Source organism: Malaclemys terrapin, chromosome 11 (assembly GCF_027887155.1).
Source record: "Malaclemys terrapin pileata isolate rMalTer1 chromosome 11, rMalTer1.hap1, whole genome shotgun sequence".
NCBI lineage: Eukaryota > Metazoa > Chordata > Testudines > Emydidae > Malaclemys > Malaclemys terrapin.
The window spans coordinates 42,059,746-42,085,092 of NC_071515.1; the positions used below are offsets into that span (position 1 = coordinate 42,059,746).

The following is a 25,347-nucleotide window of genomic DNA, read 5'->3' on the forward strand; positions in this document are numbered from 1 at the left end:
TGTAGGGGCCATGGTTTGCTAGCCTCTAGCAATACCTTGAAACCCAGAAATAACTGATTTTCCATTTGTTTCTGGGTAAGACTTCAAAGTAGAGGAGTAACATACTGTCATACATCATTAAGCAGGCAGCCAGCCACCTTTTGAACTAGCTATAGATTTTAAGTTGTCTTCATTGGTAGCCCTCTGTAAAAGAACATTCAGTAATCTAAACTAATTACTAGTGTATTTTTAGAAGATTGCCAAGGGCTCCCAGAGCTTTGGATGGGTACTCTTTTATTGGGGGGAGGGGGGAGTGAATATATATAAATAATGTAGACATAACAAAGGCATGGATAAATTGTGGTGAGGAGTGCATCACAGGAATGAAAAGGAGCTATTCCATTCCATGGCTACATGTCCCCCAGCAATCCCACACACATGCTGAACAGAACCAACTGGAACCACTTGTGAGAGGGAAGAATGGAATTGCTTAAGGATGATGACTGTAATCAGAATCTTCAAGTGCATCAGCAAAACCTCCTGATCACATGCTAAAAGTTGACAGATATGAAAGAACAAACGTTATCTTTTCAACACCAAAATTTTCTGCTCTTCAATAGTTCAAATGAAATCAGTCTTGTACATGAAGCACATAAAATTCAGAATCGAAACAGAATGACTGGAACATCCAGTTGAGATGGGAGGCCTGACATTACCAGATTTTAAGAGAGACAGTACTCTAGGGCATCAGAAATTAGACTGGTACTGGCATGGATCTCCCATAGAGAGGCTCAATCATGTATACAAATGGAACTGAAACTGGCAAACCCACTCTCATTATGTAACTATGCTAGACTTGTATCCCAAAATGCTTGCACCCATGAAGTATTACTAACTAATAAAAAGTGCACTTACTAATTGGGTATATATGAAGCACTTGATCAAACAAAAAGAACTCATCTCAGGAATATCAAAAATAAAAAATAATGGTGCTTTCAACCCTGGGCCGAATGAGGAAGTTTTAGAATTTGGGGCAAATGTCACTATGATGAGTGGAAGTATTTCTTTAGGATTGAACAACCATGAAAACAAATTGATCTACCGGATATATTAAAATAAAAAAATGTGGAACATGAGTTTACAGAGAAAAAGGTGGGTGAGGTTAGCGCTCTGTTGCTTGAAAGCTTACCTCTCTCACCAACAGAAGTTGGTCCAATAAAGATATTACCTCACTTACTTTGTTTCACTAAAATCCTTGGACTGACATGACTACACCACCACTACATACATAAGTTTATACATATTGCTTACTTCATTAAAATCATTTCTCCCCCCGCCCATTCTTGTTCTTAGAAACCACTTCGCTACATTTGCTGAAACTTTCTAAAAAAATTCAGCCTGATTCAGATACCCAGTATGGAAAATTTCAGCCAGAATGGTTAACATTTGGCAAAGTTATAAGCAACTGATAATGGGAAGTGTCAGTTTTTAACTATAAGCAGCACTACCCGCTCTTCCTATAATTAATATATATACACACAAACACGCATCATCCTGCACACACAGTGTATGAAGCTGAATCCAGGAAATGGTAAATCCATTGCTTCAGTCTAGGCTTTACAGGGAAATACATTTCTCAAAGAAAATTCATGCTTTGTGAGGGTGGGGTGATGGAGCAGAGAAAAACATTGTAGGTTCCAGCTCATAAACATCTGTTTTCACACTTGACTAGTAAGAAAGGTTTACTTGCAATTTGGTACATACCAGAGATAAAATACAAAATGGATAATAAGTTGTTTATTGGGTAGTAAATTATTCAGAGATGTGAGGGTTTCCATGGAGTCTGTTCCAATTTTCACAAATTAAAAGATGACCATTCACTGCATCAAGAGGTAAAATTATAGAAAATAGCTTTCCAAATGATACTCTTATATGGACTCATTTTGAATAAATTTAAGTAGGGCTATGAAGGCTCATTTTAAAATGTTAAAAAAAAAAAAACCATACCTATTTTGAAAAACATTTCCCTGTGTGATGCTAGTGCAGACATCACATAGTGATGTTTGGAGGATAATTAGATTAATTTTTTGAAACTGTCACAATTTAACAATAGAACAAACAGTCAATTTTACTTTCTCAAACATTATTTAAAGGAGCAGGCATATTTAATATGTAAAGCATATTACACAATCTGTGGAATGTAAGAAAGTGATAAGAGAAAGTACAAATTAAAATGTAATAAAAGTGAATGTGCGAACAAAAGAAATTACAATTAAAAATAACCATTAAAACCAAAACATCAGTCTTCATCTTATATTCCTACACCATAGCATACTGCAAATTCAGTATTTTACACGCACGCACGCACACTAAAATCTGGTCCCTACCAAAGTTATAACCAGACCTCACTAAAGAATGGTGACACACATACCTGACCCTCCCTAGAGCCAGCAATGGCGACATCTGGTTCCACCAAAACCATTTTATAATGTTAATGCAGGACACTAATGGAATGGAGACAGACAACCAAATAGTAAGAACCAAGGTGTGGGTGGAACTGCTTCATCAGACCCTTCTCAATAAACCACCCATGCACAACCACAGAGAGGATAAAAACCAGATTAGTTAGGGTTACCATATTTCAACAATCAAAAAAGAGGATGGGAGGAGCCCCGCCCGAGCCCCGCCCCTGTCCTGCCCGAGCCCCGCCCCTTCCACTCCCTCCCACTTCCTGCCCCCTCAGAACCCCCCAACCCTCCCCCCCACGCCTTGTCCCCTGACTGCCCCCTCCTGGGACCCCTGCCCCTAACTGCCCCCCAGGACTCCACCCCCTACCTAAGCCTCCCTGCTCCTTGTCCCCTGACTGCCCCCTCCTGAGACCTTCCCCACATCCTAACTGGCCCCCTAGGACTTTACCCCCTACCTGTCCCCTGACTGCCCCAACCCTTATCCACACCCCCACCCCCAGACAGACCCCTGGGATTCCCACGCCCCATCCAACCACTCCCCACCCCCTGACTGCTCCGATCCCTCTCCCCACTCCTGCCCCCTGACAGCCCCCCCCAGAACTCCCAAACACCCACCCCGCTCCTTGTCCCCTGACTGCCCCCTCCTGGGACCCCTGCTCCTAACTGCCCTCCAGAACCCCACCCCCTACCTAAGCCTCCCTGTTCCTTGTCCCCTAACTGCCCCCTCCTAAGACCCCCCCACCTGTACTCTGCCCAAAACCTTACACCCCCAACCCCCAGACAGCCCCCCCCGAACTCCTGACCCATCCAACCCTCCCCCTGCTCCCTATCTCTTGACTACCCCCCCCCAGAACCTCCCTGCCGCTTTTCTGACCCCCGGCCCCCTTACTGTGCTGCAGAGCAGCGCACTCGGCAGCGGGGGAGGGGAGCAGGGTCGGAGCTCCAGACTGCCGGAGGCCGAGGCGACGGCCGGCGATCTGTGAATGCAGGGCGGGGGGAGGGAGGGAGAGGAGGGGAGTGGTGTCAAGTTGCAGGAGAGAGAAGGGGGGAAGTGGAGGAAGGGCTTTGGCTGCCGGAGCCCGTGCGAGTGGCACCATCTGGCCGGCTGCCCTGTAAGCTGCGCACACTCTGCATGGGGGTGGGGAAGTCCGGACATTGACAAATTCCCCCCGGACGCTATTTTTAACTGAAAAAAGCCGGACATGTCCGGGGGAATCCGGACGAATGGTAACCCTAGATTAGTAATAGTAAAGTGAAGCAATGTTTTTGACCAGAGCATAACTGTCACCTGTTCAAAGAGGCTTAATAAATCAAATTCATTACTAGTTTAATTCCACTGATAGAATTACCTCAAAGATAAATTTGACTTAAAACCAAACGAAAACAAATAAACATGATTTTCCCTAAATCTTGGTTTCTTAATTTGGACTTTTTATTGTTAGCAGTTTTCAATAGCAACAGTGAAATAACAGCAGACTGAGGTAAAGTTTGGACTAAGATAAGGGACCATTAAGTGGTATAACTCAGAGCAAAATGAAATTAAAAGAATTAAAGTTAGTAATCTGTCTCTCTCTCTCTCTCTCTCTCTCTCTCACACACACACACACACACACACACACACACACACACACCAGTTAAGTGACCAAAAAGATAAAACATGCCAGAGTTGCTTTATGTACATAATGTTTTTGAATGCTATTAATGCATTAAATAAATATTTGGACACCGAACGCATTTCAATAACAAATATACCTCGGATCCTTAAGGTGGAGAAAAAAAAAGCCCACAGACACACAGAATGATAGTAGACTTTTATTAACATATCTTACAATGTTGATTACTGTATTCCTATTTTTGTACCATTTGATGTGTTATAAAGTGATTTAAATGCTACAGTAATGTACTGTACTTAAATGATCATTCATCCAGGATACCACACCAGTACATTTGAAGAATGCACACACCCACACCCACCACTCTAGTTTGGAGCTGTTATTTTTCAAAGTAAGCTTAATATAGCAGGCTTTAAAAAGTTATGGGGGAAATCAAAATTCTAGTTTAGCAGCATGCATGTATATTCAAGTAAAATTCTTGAATCAAGTGCTTTTTTCTTTTTTTAATTGACTGGTGACTAATTCACCAATACCAAAATAAACACTATGAAATACCCAGATTTTAAAGTTAAGGCTAATAATTTTACTTCACATCCATATGCACAACCATAAAACATTCTATTTTAAATAATACACAGTAATCAATTTCTGGAGACATTATCTCTTGTAAATATAGCATCAGAGTTTCAAACTATAGATTACTCAAGTTCGTGAGCCCTGTAATAATGTTGTGCTGGAGATGTAAAGAATCTTTTTGCTCTTCAACCACGTTTACAAAATGGCCTAATAATTCATTATGAGCAATGCAAAAATATTACAGGCTGAACTTATGATACAATATTAAAAAAGTAGTATTTTGGAAAAGACATAGCTATTCAGTTGGTGAAACAGAATAATTCTAATCTTACAAGTAGTATTCTAATGCTTTTGAAATATATATATAAAAAACAGCACACCATTATAATGTATTTTAATTGTAGATCTTGGGGAAAACCCTCAGGGCATCACATTTTTTTTTTTAAGTGGATTTTTTTTGTCTGTCCACTGCTCTTGACTCCTGTATGGTCATTGTATTTCCCCTATACACTTTTCACTAGATAATGACTTTCAGTGAGACCCTTAAAGAGGGATCTGTTTTCATTTTGTACACATGGTTTTAGCATTAGATGTTTTTATTTTACACATATAAATTTTATTTTACATAACAAGCTATGAAAAGTCCATAGTACCAGGAACTGCTTGATAGTACTGTATGAAATAGCCAACAAATGTCTGACTCATTTGAGAGAAAAGCTTAGTAGCAATATATTACATACCAGTATTTATCTGTAATCTTCCCTACCTACTTACAGTGTGGAGTTTAGCCCAATCATGCCTATTCTCATGGATCTGTAAGACCTCTGAATATAAACTGTTTATTCGGCATTCTTCCAAAGAGGATTCAGATGCATTGCTCATTCACCAGGGCCACCTCTATTGCGCTTTTTTCTTTTTAGGAAATCAAGCAGAAAGAGCACTGATTACTCTGCACAAATACAATACAGATGAACCTCTTGAGCTGACATGAAAGATTCAAAATTATGTTTTATTTGCAGGATAACCCACATGTTTCCAATCCAATCATTCTGAAACATGCATCTGGTTGGCAACGAAAGGCAGGCAGGGTTGTAATTAGAACCTGCCATGTTGTAAGTCTGACAAATTTTGTACATACAGTAACATCTATATATATTATCACCAGTAATTTACTCAACTGAAATGGCAAATTTCATTTTTGGAAAAGAAAAAATAAGAAAGAATACGTGTTCTGTTTTCATAGCAAGCTACTTAATTCGCAGCTATTTCATTTATACATGGAAAATATCTGTGAAATTCCTGAGAATAAATAAGGTTTTCAGCAATGCGTGAAATCTTTCAATAGACCTTTCACAATAAGTGAAATGTTCTTTAAAGTTCTATTTTAGACCCAGTGTTACTATACAGTCTCACAAATCATGTGTTTTATATAATTACAATTGGATATCAAGCAAAAATCTCAAATTAATACAAGAAAGGCAAAGAAAAATCTATCCAGTATGTTTAGCAGATGTAATACACATATAGTGTTTCAGCAGAAGATGCTAAATGACTCAATTCCACCCAGAGAAATATAAGTTCCTGGGACCTGTCATCCCTAAACAAGTATAAGTACAACTTGTGCTTCTTATCATTAGTGGAATTCTAAAAATACAAAACAAAAGGAGACTACTGAATGAATTTAGATTTTTCACACCATTCAGAACGGATTTTTAGATTGTCATACCATTAATTTGGTACCAAAAGCACCTAATTATTGAAAGACTTCATATAATGGCATAGTTTCACTCCCCCCCTCGCCCTCCCTGTGAAAGAGCTAAACCCACATTCAGTTAAAGCTATTGTCAGTCAAGCTGCATTCATTCATGGTAAGGCGATGATATGGTACAATAGTAGTGATAGTTTACAATCCATTGTAATGTGGTCCCCATCTTTTATTGATGTGATCAAAGGTATGAGAGACCCACTGCTGTTCAAGCACCTTATATCTTTCCTTACATATATAGAGAGGTTTACCACGCCTACAGGGAGAGAAAAAAAATCAACAGTTAATAGTGAAAAACAAACGGAAAATGTTTATATGGTGGCTCTAAGTTAATAGTAATGTTCTAACAGCGAAGTTAAATGATTTTTGCATTTTTTTTCTTTTCAGTTTCCATGTACATATGTATATATTTATATTATAGGATGCCGGTCTTCATTTGTTTTAAAACACACATGCATTGAAACTCTTGACAAATAAACACCTTAAAATAATGAACTAAGTGGTAAGACATTAATGCCCAATAGCCCATATTGTAGGGAAAGCTGTGGGAGAGGCCGGTGGGGCAGCAGTCTAGGGACTATAGCACACTCCATGGGTCTGCAGAGAAGTGGTGCTCTGTGTACAGAGGGCTCTATATGGTTGATCAGGAACATGCAGGAGAGGAGTGGCTGCCCGAGCAGTCTGCAATGTCACTCAGGCACCTGAAAACCTGGGCAGAGCGGCACTGCGACCCCATGCACCAGACGAAGGGCTATCGGGTATTAATGTCTTACCGCTTAGTTCATTATTTTAAGGTGTTTATTTGTCAAGAGTTTCAATGCATGTGTGCTTAAAGACAAAGACAGGCATCCACTTTAATTGGCGGATGCAACGGACAAAACCAAATCCAACTATGAAATATCATAGCATTCTCCTCCATTGCCCACCTAGGATGAATAGCCACAATCCTTACTTTATCCCCTAAACTCATATTACTTACATTCTGCACGTATATCATTAAAACCTCAACAATATTCCTAATAATCAAACTTCTAGAAACAAACAAGATTTCTGTAATAACAACATCATGAACAAAACTCCCAACCCTACACACCATATGGATTCACAGAGATGGCAAAGCCTCTCCTTCTCAAATTGACATTCTGCAGGAAATTCCTGCACCACAACATACACCTTGCAAGTAGCACAATCCATTTCTTAGTAAACAAGTTCCAGATCATTTTATTTATATACATCTAATTAGCATAATATAACAAATACAATGACAACACTTACATTTCTAAATATGTGCTACTCAGGAAGTGAGAACTTGTTAATTACTGTATCTGTTTTATTACACACTGTAAACATAAAGCAGCAAAATCAAAACATGCTTTATTAAAAGGTTACCTAAGATCTCGGTCTTCTTCACCATGTGCATCTAGATAAACAGAACCCCAAAGGCAGAAACGATGGCCTCGAATGATGATGATTACAGATGCATTGATCAGAAGAAATATTCCTGTCCCAGCTCCACAGTTCTGAGAATGCTAGAAGTTATATTTTGGGGTTAGGGAGGGAAGAGTACAAATATCCTATTAATGGCTGCAAGTTTTATAATAAAGAGAACATTTTATTTCAAACGCACTACTTATATGAATGAGTGTCACATCACCTACTAAGGAACAATTTGATGCTTGCCTCTACTGTATACTTAGGGTACATCTACACTACAGGGGGGAGTCGATTTAAGATACGCAAATTCAGCTACGTGAATAGCGTAGCTGAATTCGACGTATCGCAGCCGACTTACCCCACTGTGAGGACGGCGGCAATATCTACTTCTGCGGCTTTCTGTCGACGGCGCTTACTCCCACCTCCGCTGGTGGAGTAAGAGCGTTGATTTGGGGATTGATTGTCGCGTCCCAACGGGACGCGATAAATCGATCCCCGAGAGGTCCATTTCTACCCGCCGATTCAGGCGGGTAGTGTAGACCTAGCCTCAGACACTAAGGGTGATATGTTTCCAGGGATTTGCATGATAAAGTAGAGCCTACCATACATTTTATGAATAAGCCAAAACCTCGTACATGATATGTTGCCATAATACATATACACGAAGTTCCATGCAAAAGATGGTTCCAAACTCAAAAAGAGAATGTTGTCTAAGAAAAGCAAAAGTACAACAACATGCCACCCTGGGGAAAAACTAAGTTACTATAGAAAACTGAGTGAAAGTGTTCACAACAATATCTCTAACTTGCTACTAGCAGAAGTGCACAATTTGCTGTGGCAAAATATTATTTTTTAGTGAACAGTGAGAATTTGAGATTCTCTCAGATTATGAAGTACTCAGGGTATTTTGCTGCACACTGCTCTACAGGATGGACTCCTATTTGCAGATGTTGCCATACTTGTGTATTGCTCCTCATCTTGCCCTTCACAGTATCTACACTGGTCACAATTTAAAAAAAAAAAAAATGACTTCTTAAAAGGTGAAACTCCTGGTTACAACAATATATTTTTATTGTTCATGAATGACATATATATTATTTTATGCAGTTCATTTCTGTAATTGTATTTTGAAGATTTTAGCCCTTTCCACACATTTTTACTACAAAGGAAATTTATGACCACAGAACTAAAATATAATTAATGATCTAAATATTGCAAAGTATTCTATTTTTTGTCTTATACCTTTATTGTCTATAGTATATTTTCATAAAAATGACCTCTCAAATGTAGTCCTTATGTCCAACTATTTTAAAGTTTGATCATTTTTTCTCATACCATATTATTTTTTTGTGACTGAATTGGAGATAATACTATTTTCCACTTATAAAGCACCTGTCACTCCAAGTACTTCAGAAAGGTGCATAAGTATTATCCTTATGGGGTTTTTTCATCATGGCAGTTTTTAGGAATAAACACATGCAGAGCTCATGCTGAAAAGAGTAACTCATGGAAATATAATTTAAAAATTTTAAAAGGTCAAGTGTCATTTAATCCCCAATACCTTTAAAAAAAACATTTTAGAGGAAATTACTAGAACTCTACTTGCGCTGTGAAAACAGCAGCCAACTTTGAGTATAGTACAATAGTTACTATCTCAGGGATGAAATTTGCAAATCCATTCTACTATAAACTCTTCACAATTTAAGCCTTTTTCTTGCATTTTACGCTGGATGGGGAAGAATCCGCCCCAGAGTTCCCGGGTCTGCCCCTTTCTGCTCTCTCTGTCTCATGTGCAGCCTAAGATTTAACATGGCAGCACTCAGTCCTCAGTGAAACCACCCACATCCACTCACCGATAAATAAAAAAGTCACTAAAATTCAAGAGTAAAGAATATATTTTTAAAATATGAAAATCACAATCTAACTCCCATGACAAAAATGCAGCCTTAATTATCTTTATTTTACAGGTGGGGAAAACGAGGCACAGAAGTGTGGAAACTGAGAACACAGCAGTTAAGGCCCAATTTTAAAAGTTATAGCCAAAGTGACCTGCTCAAGTTTACACATCAAAAAAGTGGTGGTTCAGAATAGAATCCAGCTGTGCTGACTCCCCACTCTGCTTTTCTCTAATACTGGAAACATATTCCTACAATAAAGAGCATGGAGTTCACAGGAACACTCATGAAATGTGGAGACTTTAATTTTTAAGTTATTGATATGAATATGCATCTAAAGATAGTATTGATAAAACAGTAAAGACTGATGGCTCTTCTGTGGCTTAGGCGAAATGTGTTTGTGGTCTCAGTCAACTTTCTAGTGGTCAAGCGGCCACAAATAAACAAACCACACACACACAAAAATCATAACCACAATTTGTAGCCTTGTTGGGAAACTTAGTAGAGCTTTATAATAATTCAAGTTTTATATTAAGACTTCATGGGATTGAACATAGGATTTTTAACACTGTCTTTTAAATTAACTATTTTCAAGAACATTTTCTTAATGGTGTTATTAGCAACAAACCAGATGAATCAAACAAAAATTAAAAATCATTATCTGTGTTGTTTACATTTTGCATTTCATTCAGAAAAGGAAAATAGACCACATTCAGTTTTACTTTTATTTCTGTTCAGTTTCACTTTGTAGCTTCCCTGCACTAGTACAATGCTAAAAAGTTTAGGATGAACACACTACAGGAAATTAAAAATAAACTTGTTTTCATTCACATTTAAATAAAACATCTATAAATTATCAGATGGTATAAAAATTAAATACTAAACTGATTTTTGAACTTAAAAACCATGTGATAGTTTCTCTTTAAATATATTTATACTAATTTTATAATGGCTAGTCTTGTGTCGGTACCATGGATATACTAATTCAGGAACAATCACAAGATTCTTTTCTCAAGCCAGCTTTGCAGAGATGGCAAATGTGAACTTCAGAGCGAGAGTGGGTGACAGCCATTGACTTACAGAACTGTTCCACCCATTTAGTAACACTAGCACTGGCCTCAGAGCAGACCATTTACTGTCCTTCATCATGGAGGGAGAATAAGGCTAGTTTCTGTCCAAACGAGGAAAGTAAGGACTGGCCCTTTGAGGAAGAAGTACCTACATATTCTCTCACTCAAGTTGCCTTAGAGATAAGTCCAAATACCTTAAGGGCTGCCTCCTCCTCCAGAAGTCTCCTGTGAGGGGGCAGACTAAAAATTTAATTAAAACATGTTTGGAAATGAAAACTATCAGAGCGGAGAAAGGAACGCAGAACTTCTTAGCATGATTTTTTTTTTAATTTAAAAATGGAAATAAAGCTACAGTAGTTTGAAATTCTCTTATTGTAGAATTCTCTCTTACCAGTACACATTCACAGTAACTCTGTTGTTTGCAGCAAAGTCCTTTCAAGCATACAAAAGTACCACAAACTAGACAAACAGCAGGATCTTTAGGAACCTTGGTACAGACAGTACAAGTCTTTCTGTGATAATACTGGAAGATGGTATTATAATTTTCAGGCAACTGAAGGAGACATGGCAAGTCCCACTTAGGCTCCTGTATAAGCAAAACCTAAAAAGAAAATGATAGAAACATTTATCAGTGTTGTATGTATATTTATCTGTGCTGTGAGAACTTTAGAACTTGTAGCCCTAACAACTCACAGTAAATCGAACATTGTGGAGTACTTTGCCACCTGAGTATAGGATAGGAAAAAAAACTTTTAATGAAACAGTAGCCCTATTAAAACATAATCAGCATCCGGGGCAAGCTGGGATCCTTTATCCAAAAAAGTAAAGGTGACCCAAAAAGATAAAACACCCACGCAGATGTCTAAAGACCTTTCACCTAACCCAATAGACAATGAAGAATGGCAAAGGGGATTTTTCAAAGTTGTACCCACAGACTTAACAAGTAAACCACAAGTGCGTACATACCTGGCATCCATACAAGGAAGGATTTCCGACCAATGCCCTATAAAAAGGCGATTCATCTCACCATTTTGGAGGCAATCTACTCTTCATTGTCTCCATCTTCAACAACGTATCGATGCTACCCATCTACGACGGCTATTAATTATTAATAGGCCGTACTTTTTTCTTTTCAAACTAAGTTTTAAGGGGACTAGGCTAAGCTTGGTTTCCCTACACTTTATTTCAGTTTAAGGTTTATTAAGTTAAGTTAGAAAGTAAACAGCTTTGACAGCTCTTTGCATCAGTTTCCTCTGCTGGAGCTGTGAAGCCGGAATCGCCAGAGGCGGGGTCCTGTATCTTCCAACACTAGGTTATTAAAATAAAGTGTGAGTATTAACCAAAGTTTGCAGCACATAATATTGTATTATCATATGTATCTCTTGAATAACAGTAGTACAATTGCAACTCTGTAATTCTAACTGTTTTACCATTTGCTTACTATTTTGTTTATTTTAATAAAAGATCTTTATGACTATATCTGTCTCAGTGTAAGCTTCCTGTCATACCCCCGAAGGTCCTTTTATAAACTCTGTGAAGCCTGATTCAGGACGAACTTTTATCTTCTGATCAAACTGGCGAGCCTAAACCCATACTAATTAATATCCATAATAACTATTATATTAATATTATTAAGAATTAATTAAATAAAATTAAATTAAGTGAATAAATTAAATCAACATTACTAACACACCCAAAATCAGGCTACAAACTACAAAATGTAAACATCAGAATTTTATTTAAAGGAGGGAAATGTGCTCTTTGAGATGGCCCATTCTTTCTACTGCATTCCACACAAGCTCCAAAGCGTCCTTTAAATGCCTTTTGGCTGAAGACGACTAGATGTGGCTTCCTATGGATCCTATTAATGCTGCATTAAGACTTCAGCCAGAGAGCATCACTCAAGAACAACATGCTTCTTGCCTCAAGGAGCTCAGCATACTCATAAATTGCTCTAGTAAGGTTACAAACTGATACGGACTGCCTTTCCTCAGGGCACAATGCATTACACCTTCTAAAGGCAACAAACTTCGCAGGTAAAACATGGGCCTTAAGTCTTGTTTACACTGCGGATTTGCCCTGATTATAGCCATTCATGGATAGCCAGTGACATAGCTGCACCTAGCATGGACAGGCAAAGCTGCTACTTGTTCTGAAATTTGGGGCCAAAAACAGTAGGATAAAGTTAGGCTCTGAAACTGAAGTCTAGGAACTTGCTTGATTTTCAAACATACTGAGCACTCAACAATTCCCAGTTAAGTTGATGGGAATTGCTATTCCCTCTGAGGTCAATGTACTCAGTACATTTAAAAATCAGACAAGTGCCTAAATATTAGTTTCAGAGTCTAACTTTACCCTCTTATTTTTTGAAAAACTTCGCCTAAAATTTTTAAAGAGCCAATAATACATTACAGTTGAATCTATTCCATTTTTTGCAGGTTACCCACTTAAGGGCACATATGTGTGAGGATCTTTCTTACAAATTACTGTTCTGTTCACAAGAGTTTGTTATAAAAACTGAAAGAGGTCTTATTTGGAAAATACAGTAAAACAGCGGTGTTCTTTTTCAAACATAAAAACGATATCAATAGTTTTATGACCATGGCTCAATGGTCTATCGAATGAATCAGATCTACTAAGGGCCAGAACATTTTGTTATTACCATTAGGGTTCAAGTTTTCAAAACAAAATTGTACCTGCAAAATATGCAAGTGAAACAGATGCAAGCACAAAACACACATATTGGGGGTTCAACTATGCCTGCTTATTTTGTCATGATAAATTTAAAACACAGCATTACACATACACACACAGCATAACTAGAATCAAGGAATTCCATTCTTACACATCAGCACTGTATGGGGGTGGGGGTGCAAATTTTTTTACGTACCTTCACTTGTTCTGCATGTCTGTCTGCAAATGAAGCCAATTCTAAGCACCACTGTGATATCATATTAAATGCTGGCACTGGCCATTCAAGGCAAGAGGCACTGGTGAATTGATGTGGTGACTGAAAAGATGATGGTAATAGACCCAGGCAGTTTGTAAGAACTGTAAATTCTTCATCTTCCTTTTAGACATGAAACAAGAAAGACTTGATCATTTTGTATTATACACTCAAAGCACAGCACTGTATGTATCAATTCCATATCAACGAATATGTAAGTGACTGGGAGGGAGCATGGCAGAGTGAGGCTCTGCTACACCTGATTTTTCAGTGGTGTAAAATCCTTGAGGGACCTTACATCAGAGGTGCAAGTTAAAGCTGCCCCTGAACTTGGGTGAAGTGGAGAATGAAGCCCATAAAATGTTAGCTTACACTTCACAGACCTAAGACTGAAGTCTAGTTTGAATGGAAATACTGTATTCTCTACAAATACAGAACAGGTTTTAAGATTATTTTGGTGATATATCTGAGAGGCAGATAAACCGGTGTAGGGCTCCAATGCTACAAACAGATATGTGCTTAATTTTAAACATGAGTAGTCCTACAGATTTCAATGCTTAAAGTTAAGCACATACATACATGTTTAGAACTGAAGCCTAAATTGATAATTAGAGAAAAGGAAGAAAATATAAAATAAGGCTATAAATTTATTCAGAGCACATTGGTAATACAGGGATGAAATGAATGGGATAAAACAATACAGGGAAAGGACCTGAAAGAAAAAAAAAAGTGAAGTATTCATAAATGAATTACAGTATGCCCAAGATGCACGCCAGCCAGCAAAAAGTATATGATTAGGAATAATAATAATAAAAAAAAAGACCAATTTGGATAAAGATATGCAGAGTAATCAAGGGTGAGAGAGAAGAGGCTGCACAGTATTAAATGACAGATGATGACAGGACAAATTATAGAATGACGATAAGGGAGTGTAAAAATGGAAAGAAAATTTAAGTAAGAGAAAGTAAAGGAGCTTGCACAAAAGATTAAGACAAAGATTATCACATTTTTCATTGGAACAATAGAAATCAGCAAAGGAGACATACAGCTTTTAACAAATATAGAGTATAACTGATTGACAGAAAAGATACTACAAATACACATATTAATTTGTAAAATAGAACAGGAGATGGATGACAGAAACAAGATCAGGAAAATATACACTGAATGAAATTAGGATCGTTTCCAAATGGGTATGAATGAAATGTCTGAGAGCCATCAAGTTCTAAGGCAAGACAAGATTCACTGCAGAATTATGGGGTGAAAGTTGCAAGAGATACAGGGCAAACATACTTGATCAACTGGCAAAATATATGGATAGAAGAGACCTATTTACTAGGATCCCCTGCCAATGAAAGATTAGTAAATGCAAAGCAGATAACAATGTTTTGTCCAGTCTAGTTTTAAAATGCAACAAGAAGGGTTCTAATACTTTTTCTATGGAGATCATTTTACTGTCTAATACATCTCCTTGATATATTCTAGTCATACTAAATTTTTCATTTAATTTCTTACCATCACTCCTAATTATTTCCCTTTTACTATGCTATGTTATTTCTCCCTTTTCCTTCTTAGTGCCTATGTCCTTTAAATAACTGTAAACTTCTGCCCCCCATTAATCTGTTTAAGTAGGTGCTGGTTGCTATGGCAGAACAGGAGTTATTGCTGGTGCTGGGGAGCATTAAATACCTACAGTCAAATGTGTATACTGTAGTCCGATGGACGCTAGTAGTTTTTTGGGGTAGTGGCTGGTAAGACTGTCCAGGATGACTCCATCTTGAACATGGGAGTATGTACGTGAAGTGGAAAGACCATCTTTTGACTATAACGTAAACCTAGTAGGACCATGAGAACAGCTGGTCTGAAGAGAAAGACACCCCTGTTCCTATCACTTCTCTAATTTAATTGGCCACTTGCGTTAGTTCAAGTACATAGTAAGCAAAAACCCATCCAGCTAGAGATTGAGTTTGTCCACTTGCAGAAGAAAAAAGGAATAGACAACGAATATATTTTAAAAATGAGTTTTGAGAAATATGGAGACTCATCAAGAAGAGAAATACAGAAAGACGGCTCCCATCATCGAGAGCTGCAGAAGGAAAGGGTCTCTCAGCTATAGTGGCAATACTGTGGAGAAGGACTGATTTAGGAGACCATTGCCAGAAGAGAGTGGTGGGATAAGGTCAAGATCTACTGAGTTAATAAAAATTAAAGGGCAATAGAATATAGAATGACTAGGGTAGACTAGAAAAAGAATAGGAGAAAGGGTGAAATGAGTTGCAGACAAGGCTGGCCCACAACTCTATCCTTCCTACTCCTCACTGGAAAGGATAGGGGAGCAGCAGAACTGCTCTTTTTCTATCTCCCTTTTAGCACAGGGAGCCGGCCAACATCTGGGTTTATTCTCTTCCAGGAAATACATGGCAATTGTTTTAAACACCACCACTGCAAAGAAAAAAGGTGGTACCAGGCTATTTAAAGACCTCCTCCTACTCCTCCAGTAGAATCAATGACCGCTGAAATGGCTACTCGGGTTTCATGCAACTCCCAAGGTGGCCAGAGATAAGGAGTGCCACCTCAAGCAGGGAAAAAGCCTGGCCCAGATATCACCCCTCCCACCAATTTGGGTATCTAAATTCCATCAGGAAGCATGAAAGAAGCGTGGAGAAGATCAGCAGCAGCATTAGGCATTGTAAGAACCCCGTCTGAGGATTTGCCGAGAGCCAGAGCAAAGGAAATGTAACATCATCTGAAGTGGCCTCAAGCCCCTGCACAGAAGCACCTCATGGATGGATCTGTATTTCAGTTAACTGCAAGACAGGGAATCCTGTGTTAATGCAGTTTTGTAGTTTACTGAAGTACAGCTGAATTAAGTTTTATTGCAATTGTGATAATCACTCCAATCCTATTCTGCTATAGATAATGTGCTGGGGAATATCCAGCAATTCTTGACTCTAGGCATGTAACTGCTTCAGACTCATTCATAAGAGTTTAGCTTGGAACAACCACTTTCCTAAAAGCAATTACCATTTAAGCTGTAAACTCCTGTAGAGTCCTAAATCCTACAGTATTTTCATATTCATTTCAAATGAAATAAATGAAAAGGGAAAAATAGGGAAAAATCCTAAGATCTCTCTGGCCATTACTGGGATTCGATCAATTTTTTTATGATGAAAAGATGACAAATTTTTTCCTTACCCGCAAATGTCTTTTCTGCCAACAGTACATCTGAAATTCTGTAAGTGTTAATGGGAAATCTTCCTTAGGAGATATACTGGTAGAGCATTAGAACACGCCCACCTCAGAACAGCTCACTCACCTAACTGTAGAAACACTACCAGAACTGGCTAATAGTTAGCAGCAAGTTTAAGAATCGGGAGGAAAGGAATCAGGAAGTTTTAGCAGGGATTGGATGGAATGGGTCCTGTTCTATATTTGGGGACTGGAGTCTCTGACCAAATTTCTTCTGTGACAGAAATACTTTTCAAAAGAATGGATACAATCAACACTCTTAGCTGGAGTAGGAACAGACAGGCGCTCTTCCTGAAGTCTAATCACAAAATTGGTTGGTGTTGCAGACAGGCTGCAGCCTCAGTCACTGGTGAGATCATCGTCCAAAAATGCACCTCTGTAAAAATCTGTACCTTTGTGCTCAAAGGTGGGTTGTCAGTGTAATCAGCATCTGGGTAAACACTCAAACAGTAAGTGAAAAAGTACCGTATATACTCATTCATAAACTGAATATTTTTGGTAAAAAAGTGACACATCAAACAGCGGGGGTCAGCTTATCAATGGGTCTACACCAAAATTTGATGATTTTAAACTCTATGGAATCATTGAATTGAATACTAATACATTATCGTTTTGTTTACCTGGAGCGTCTGCAGGCATGTGGTAAACAACGCTGTGGTAAACAAAACGTCCAGCCCGCTAGCGGCTTACCCTAACGGGCCAGGAGCCAAACTTTGCCAACCCTTGAAATATAGGGTCGGCTTATGAAAGGGTCATACAGTTCTTGCTATTTTTATCTATCCATCTTGGGGGGTCAGCTTATAAACGAATGGACTAATGAACGAGTATATATGGTAAGTAAAAACTGAAACAGTAAGTGAAAAAGGTGCTGGAATGGGTATCAGATATTTTTGTATCCCAGTTTAATCTGGGTGTGAATATGTACCTTTTTCAAGTTGACTGGTCAGGAAGTCCCCAAAGAGAGACATAATAAGGCTTGACAAGAGCCTCTACATCTGGAACGTGAGATATTTCATGCACTCATTTGTCCTCCAAGATCAGTTAGTTTTTTCAGATTGGCAGCCATGCAAAGATGTTTTGACTGCAACTGAACTAGTGGGGTGTCTCAGTGGGTCCATGGGCACAACCACCCTGACTTATTTGGCTAATAATATTTTCACCCTAAGAGAATATTGTGGGAAGCATCTTGGAAGTATGATAACCCAAGTGAATCATGATGAGGATGCAGAGGAAGGATATATAGTTCCATATTAACGCCAATAACAATTGTGTGTGTGTTCCACTTCTGGAGAAGAAGTCTCCTGCCTGCTCAATTATGGCATCCTTTGCAGGTGTTGCCATTGCTGCATCCACTTTAAATGATCATGATGCAAATAGTTTTGGTTTTTGGTTGTTGTCTTTAGGTTTTTTGTTTGTTTGTTTTTTTTTTTTTTTTTTTTTTTTTTTTTTAACCTTTTGCTGGTTCATTCTCCTTCTCTACTTGTCTATAATAACTTTCAGCAGATTTCAAATTCAAATTCACAGTCTCAAATTTACCTGACCCTTTTATAGATGGGCCTCAGAAGTCATCCTGATTATTTTAGAGGCAGACTAGTGCTATCAATTCAGACAGACTCAGGAAGCCAGACTATGAAACAAATGAATTCATTTTGGAGAAATTTCTTTAAAGCAAGGAGTTCTTGATAGATATTTTCTCCCATTAGCCTTCAAGTTCCCATCGAATGGTTGCTGTGACTATGCAGGGGACTGCTCTCCTCGGGCAGTATTCCTCTGGAAGAGCTGGGACGGATGTGGCCGCTCCCTAAGCCTCCTTCTATGGGGCCCTGAACCTCTCTCTTTATGCATACATACTGCAAGGACAAGTATTGCAGGAAAAGCAGAGGCACTCCTTTTGTCATACAGCAGGTCTCTCCAGCTGCTGAGTTCATGTTAATAAGCTACACGGTGAAGAGGAGATCCCTGTGCTGTGGAAGTAAAGCCAATTAAACTAAGCCCATAAAAGAGTCCTGAAGTTATCCTGTCAGCAAGAAGTAAGATACATTTGATCAAAAACCCAGTTCTATGAGAAGAATTCACAATAGGAAGAGGACACAAACAAAGGCAGGACCACTAATTCTACTGATTTCCCTTGACTAGAAGCCAGAAGTTTGAGGAACAGGTGGTTGGCAGGTCACAGTGCCAGCTGCTGGAAGCAGATAAACTTCTGAGGGAAGAAGACCCTCCCACACACACAGGATTATCAGACATACCTTTGAGATGGAATATTACTATAAATGAAAAATACATTTTCCCTATCTCAATTTCCCTATGCACAAAATGAACTCCCTATCCCCATTTACTAAGTCATACTGTCTCGACACTCAAATCTCTATCAAAAAATTTATCTGATCTTAAAAATAACTTTTGGAAATTTATGTTTTATCACACACACACACACACACACACACACACACACACACACACACACACACACACACACACCCATCCACCCACTCACAAAATAAAAGAACTTTATTAAGGTTGCAAAGTTAAACACTCAAAAGTTAGGAAATGCCAGAATTAAAGTGGCCTGGGCTAGCGTATTAAAATACAGTATCTCTTAATTCTTGACAGAATTGTTTTTAACGTTACTTGCACAAAGAAGTAAATTCTGTGGCGGTTAAGAATAAACATTCTAGGGAGGGAGTTGGATTATTTTTTAGCATAAATGTACACAAAATAAAGTTACACCACGGCCAGTGATTTCACTCTATATTTTGTCTTTTCCATGCAAAAGAGCCAATTCTGAAACCCTTCTGTCACATAACCTCCTGTGGGCTTCTCTGGGAGTTATGAAAATGAAAAGGAGGAAGTATCTGGCACATATTATATTGCAAAGTTAGCAGTTCTTCTTGCCATGACACTTTCTACAAAAATATGTGAAATATAGTAAAACATCTAGATTCTTACAGTGTATCTGAAGTCTTTCACGGTGTCAGACATGAAGCAATGTTATAGCTAAACAAATATCTGCCCTAAATAATACAAAAATGTTGGCCCTTTTCTCATTTGGGGGTGGAGTAATACATGTTTCAATTATATTATATAAAACTTTCAACAGAAAAAAAACAGTGTCATTTCCCGCCACCCTCCCTTGTACCTGACAACTGGGTAAATCCCCTCCGAAAAGATGATGTTGAAGAAGGCAGGTGATCCTGAGGAAAGGTAGGCAGAACTGCTGCAGATAACACTCTATTGAGTCAGGAGACCAAACACTAGAGCTAACCTAGAGTGGAAAGAGAGATTATTAAATTCTGCTTTCCAAATTCTACATTCCAAAGGCTAACAGTTCACTAATAATCTCAAATGATTTTGTTACAAACAAATCTTGGATATAGCACCTTCCAGTTAGGCATTTTCTCTCCCAAAAAGCTGTTTTATACATAAAGCCAACTTTAACAAAAGGCTTCTGGTCAGTTAAGAAACAAAACAAAACAAAAAAAAAACCTCATTTAATTTCAATCTTTTCAGACAACTTCCTGAACAAAAAATGTCCATATAGGACATGGTGGGCAAAGGATTTGGCTAGACAAATTTCCCCAGAGGAATGGGCTTTGATCTGAAAAAGAGGACCTTTATCAGTCTGTAGCACAAAAAAAGAAAGTATCTTCAAGATACCATTTCAATGGTTCTCATGCCAGTCAGATTAAAATATGTATATAGATTGAATGGAGATAAATATTGAAAAAAATATAGTGAGAGATTTTATGCATATGGTGGACATGTCCAGTCATTAGAGAATATGGGGACGTGATTTGTAACCAAATATTACAAATTGCTGAATATTTACTACCAAATGATCCTTTGGTAATCCTCCTGGGGCTTCCTAGCAGAAGTGGTCACACCCAAATTAATATCATCTGCTACTAGCCACTAGATTACTAATAGCCTCCCACTGGAAAAAGAAAAATAGTTCAACACTAGAGGAATGATTAAAAAAAATATGAGTGGTAGATGTTATGGAAAAATTAACACATCAACTAGGCACCTAGCAAAATAGACAGACAATAGATGCTTAGATTTTTTTTTTACCATTCAATTCACTATTCAGACAAAATACATTCTCTGAAGGAAAAATAAAAAGCACACGTCCAATATTTGATTATTAACATTTATAGACATGCCTGGTTTGATCGAGTCAGTAGTTTCATTCAATTTAATAAAATCACCAGAAATAACACATCATGAGTGGTCTAAAGAGGCTCAGTGTAATTTGTTAGCACCCTGCGAAACAAAGATTTAATGACTATATAACTGCATAATATTTCCAAAACAAACAAAAGCTCATTTTGTTTCTATTTACATGGTAATGATTTGTAAACCTGTTAAAACTTCCTAAACAAAACTGTAAAAAAATACCATTGCTAATTCTTCAGTTTCTCCTTCCTCAAACATCTTCCCTTTAGAGAGCTCAGAAATCACATGACTCAGTAATGCTTCCCAAGACTTTTCTCCATTGGATGTATTCTGTGAATAAAGAAAAAGGCAGACTCAAATTGCATCAGTCATACAAAATAAGGAGAAAATTGTTTCTATAGAGGCTGCAAAGGTGAAATATATTTCCTTTAAAGCAACACACACATTCTGACTCAAAGAGAAGAGGTACATATGATATTGGAAGGGTGATGTTTTAAGCACCAATAAATACTGCGTAACAATACACAGGATGTAGAAATTGAAACAATATTTGGATAGTGAAAAGCTACCAAAAACAAATACAATTCAGATGGAATATATTTAGCATATACAGTGAGGTTAAGTGGCAGTTTTGAGACTGTAATTTGCTATAATGCATTAATTAAACTGAACCAAGAAAGGCTTGCAATTTAAATATACTGAAGGAGAAAGAAGCTATCAAAATTTAATGCTATGTAGAGAATGGGTAACATTTATACAGACAGGGAAAAATTGTTCAGTGGAATTTATTTTTTTAATCAGCCACTTAGCTTTGTGTCATAATAATTGTGTGTCAAGAAAGCTAATAATTACAGAAACTCATGAGAAATAAGCAGCATATTTCCATAAATGTCTTCCTTGAAATTACACAAAAATACCCACAAGAAGAAACAATATTAGATACAAACTTTAGTTCATGTGAGAAAAGTATAAACATGATCAACAGAAAAAGACAAAATGTTACCAGGACGATTATTTTTAAAAAATACCAAAACAAATGAAGTGGGCTGTAATATATAAAAGCTCTACCATACAATGCTGTATAAAAACTGACATTCATTTCCCTAATGTACAACAAGGTTAATCATCTCTTTCTGTGAGTTTAAACTCTTCACTGAGGGTGAAATTCACCGCAGGGGCCAGGCCAAATCCCTTTTCCCCATTTAGGCCCTTAGCTCTAAGCCAATGGTCTCCAATCTTTTTTGTTGGAGGCTCCTCTTGTGATGATTTGGTAAAGAGATGTTTCTCTTTTCACCCTGTGTTCCATCTCTCCACGACGCTCAGTACCACTATATGTCCTTTCTTCTGCCCATTTACACTCTTATCTATTATTTCCATCTATTCTTAACCCTGGTCTTTCTCTCTCAAAATCTTTTTTCTTCTTTTGCTCCCTCCTCACTACTACTTCTTCCTTATTCCTCCAGTCACCAAAAGGCTACATACAGCGTGCAGAGTGATTAGGGCTTCACTGGGCTGGGTTTCAGGTAATCTCATGGCTGATCTGAGTACGAAAAGGAATAAAGAAAACAAACTTGACATTGAGCTACTACCTGAACCTGTATCCCTGTACACATGCCAGCTGTACTAAGGCATCCGCCAGAAACAGGCAGAGAAGGCAGGCTGCTGTCAGGAGCTACCAGGGATGCTTCAATTGCCACTATTGGACTATGTCTGCTGAAGGGTGCAGGTTGGATTCGGTGTCCAGTGGGTAGTTCTCTGCCTCTCTCACGCTTTACCTAAAATGGCGTATGAAGCAGTCAGTGGGCTCTCTGTACCGGGGGGTGGGAGAGGATATGTCAACCTTCTTGAATTGACAGACTTTCAGTTACCATTCACTTTGATTTACCTACACAAACCACGAACAGCCTTCAACAACAGGGTGTCATATAATGTAAAACTACTACCCACATAACAATGTTAACATCTGTCAGCGACAGCCATGCCAATGAAAATGCCAGTTTTTCTTCCTAGAATACAAAAATATGCTACCAATGCATATTTAGCTACATATGTCAAGAGGTTTCACCACTTGTGATTCTGAGTGCCTTTAAGATGAAAAAAAACTCTGCTACTTCATAAATCCATTTGCTGATCCATGAACATAATTTGCAACCCTAAGGCACAAACTGCCTTATGTGCTAAAAAAGCTATTATTCTGCTAGAGAGAAAAAGTCTTAGCATGTAGCAAACCTGACTTCAGTATGCCATCATTCTCTATTTTCATACAATAAAATATTTCATTGTGGCTAGCTGTTGAAACATTTAAAATATATATTCAGATAAAACTTGACCCATTCTACTAGCATTTTATGAAGGATAAATAAAAGCTGCCTACATTTATCAAATTGATTGCGAAAGAATATAAACTGGCAGCGCTTTCAAGCACTCTGTGTCACGGATTTACACCTGTAAAACTGTCTGTCACTTAGGTCTCATTTAGATAAACAAAAAAGTGCACAGATCTCATGCTAAAACTGTGGGTTTGAAATTGAACTCTTATGACAGTATCCTATGGAAAAACATTTATTTAACAATAATGCAGCATCCATCCCATTGCACAGTAGCCTCAAACACCAAATAGCACATACAGACAAAACTAAATTTCGTTACTTAGCCCCCTCTGGACAAACTACTGACTTGCACTTAAAAATTGTAGGTGTATGTGCTGACAAGCATGGCCAATTTGTGATTACATGGGAAAAGGAGGCCAGGTATCTCAGTTTCCTCTTAAATACTACCAATGGCAGGAGGGAGGATTACCTGCCTGGCCCACAATATTGCTAAATTCCTCCTCTGGTTCCTTAGTCAGTTGTGCATCACATATTGTTTTTTGAGGGGATTGCACATGGCTAGTGATTAAGAACTATGAACAAAACTAGAAAATTCCATATTTTCTTTGCAGACAACTTGCTTTTTTATTTACTGAAATGAGTATATTAGACTGATATCTGGCCCATCTAACAGGACTTCAATTTTACAGTGAGAGGCATATTCTATTCTATTCCATTATAACTAGCTAAAGAATCAATTTTTTAAAAAAGTCTTATTCTCAGTCTATCAATCAGTTCTTCATCAATGGCACATTGTGAAACTTCCAAAACCTCTTCATGTAAGTGTCTTTATCTGATTTCCACTATCATTCAAACACACAAAATTACACACACAGAAAAGAATAGGCAGGACTTTATTCTTCTGCTTCTCACGAACGGAATCTTCTGCACTGGGGGAATGACCATTTGTACCATGGTTGGACCTAATGAAGAATTTTCTTTCTGTTCCAACAGTTAATTAACAATTTCCAATAACCAATTTTGAGAACGAAGTTGACTTTGGACAGGTCACCTTAAAAATTTGCCTATCCTGGCAACAACATATTGACACCATCATATATTAACCAAAAATGTAGTAAACCAATCCATACATGGATTTTTAAAAAAATGCAAAGCAGGACTAATGTGTAAAATTAAAATACTACTTGAAATATTTTTATTAGCACTTATGTAGATTTTAGTGCTCCTGTCAGTGAGGGACTTACATCACTAGATATAGAGGCAGTATGTAAGCTTTTAAGCACAACTCTGCAAATCTATAGTATAACAATATTAGAACTTTGATATATTACGAAGATAATTACTTATGCCAAAATGTGTAGTAGAGTCCACTGAGATTAAGCTAAAATGAAACAAATCTGATTCACTTGTTACTTGCACAGTAGTTGAACCAGAGATGAAATTCTCATGATGCTAAGCCACACCTATTCTACATTAAGTTCACCATTGAATTGATATAATATACTAATAAATGCTTCATAAATTTAATAAACAATCTTATCAATATATAGCTTTTAGTAAACTGACCAACCTTTTTCAGAGCTCCTGAGTTCTTCCAAGCCACCCTGTCTTCAGCGCTGCATTTTACAGAAAATGCTGCCAGGGCTTGGGTATACAATAATGTAAACAGCACCTTTACAATGCAGGTAAAGTGTTCTATAAAGTAAACAAAGAGTCATTGAGTTTCACATTTTTTAAACCATGACTTCAGTTTATTATAGACCAATTACAGTCTCTTTCAATTTGCAAACATAATGCTTCTCAAATGAAGAATGAATTCAATATGAAAAAATCCAAAACGTACAA

At 37.8% G+C, this 25,347-nt stretch overlaps 1 protein-coding gene across 1 annotated transcript in view; it reads right to left on the bottom strand.

Moving 5' to 3' along the window:
* Positions 1–4,243: 4,243 nt before the first annotated feature.
* UBR3 (ubiquitin protein ligase E3 component n-recognin 3) overlaps positions 4,244–25,347 on the bottom strand; it is a 217,142-nt gene continuing 196,038 nt past the window's right edge. Inside the window, exons 34-40 of the mRNA XM_054043660.1 lie at positions 25,073–25,197; positions 21,395–21,502; positions 20,136–20,261; positions 13,691–13,870; positions 11,192–11,401; positions 7,791–7,930; positions 4,244–6,657 (exon numbers count right to left, since the gene is read on the bottom strand). Coding sequence (XP_053899635.1) covers positions 6,540–6,657; positions 7,791–7,930; positions 11,192–11,401; positions 13,691–13,870; positions 20,136–20,261; positions 21,395–21,502; positions 25,073–25,197 — 1,007 coding nt within the window. The 3' untranslated portion in view covers positions 4,244–6,539. The remainder of the gene's footprint in view (positions 6,658–7,790; positions 7,931–11,191; positions 11,402–13,690; positions 13,871–20,135; positions 20,262–21,394; positions 21,503–25,072; positions 25,198–25,347) is intronic.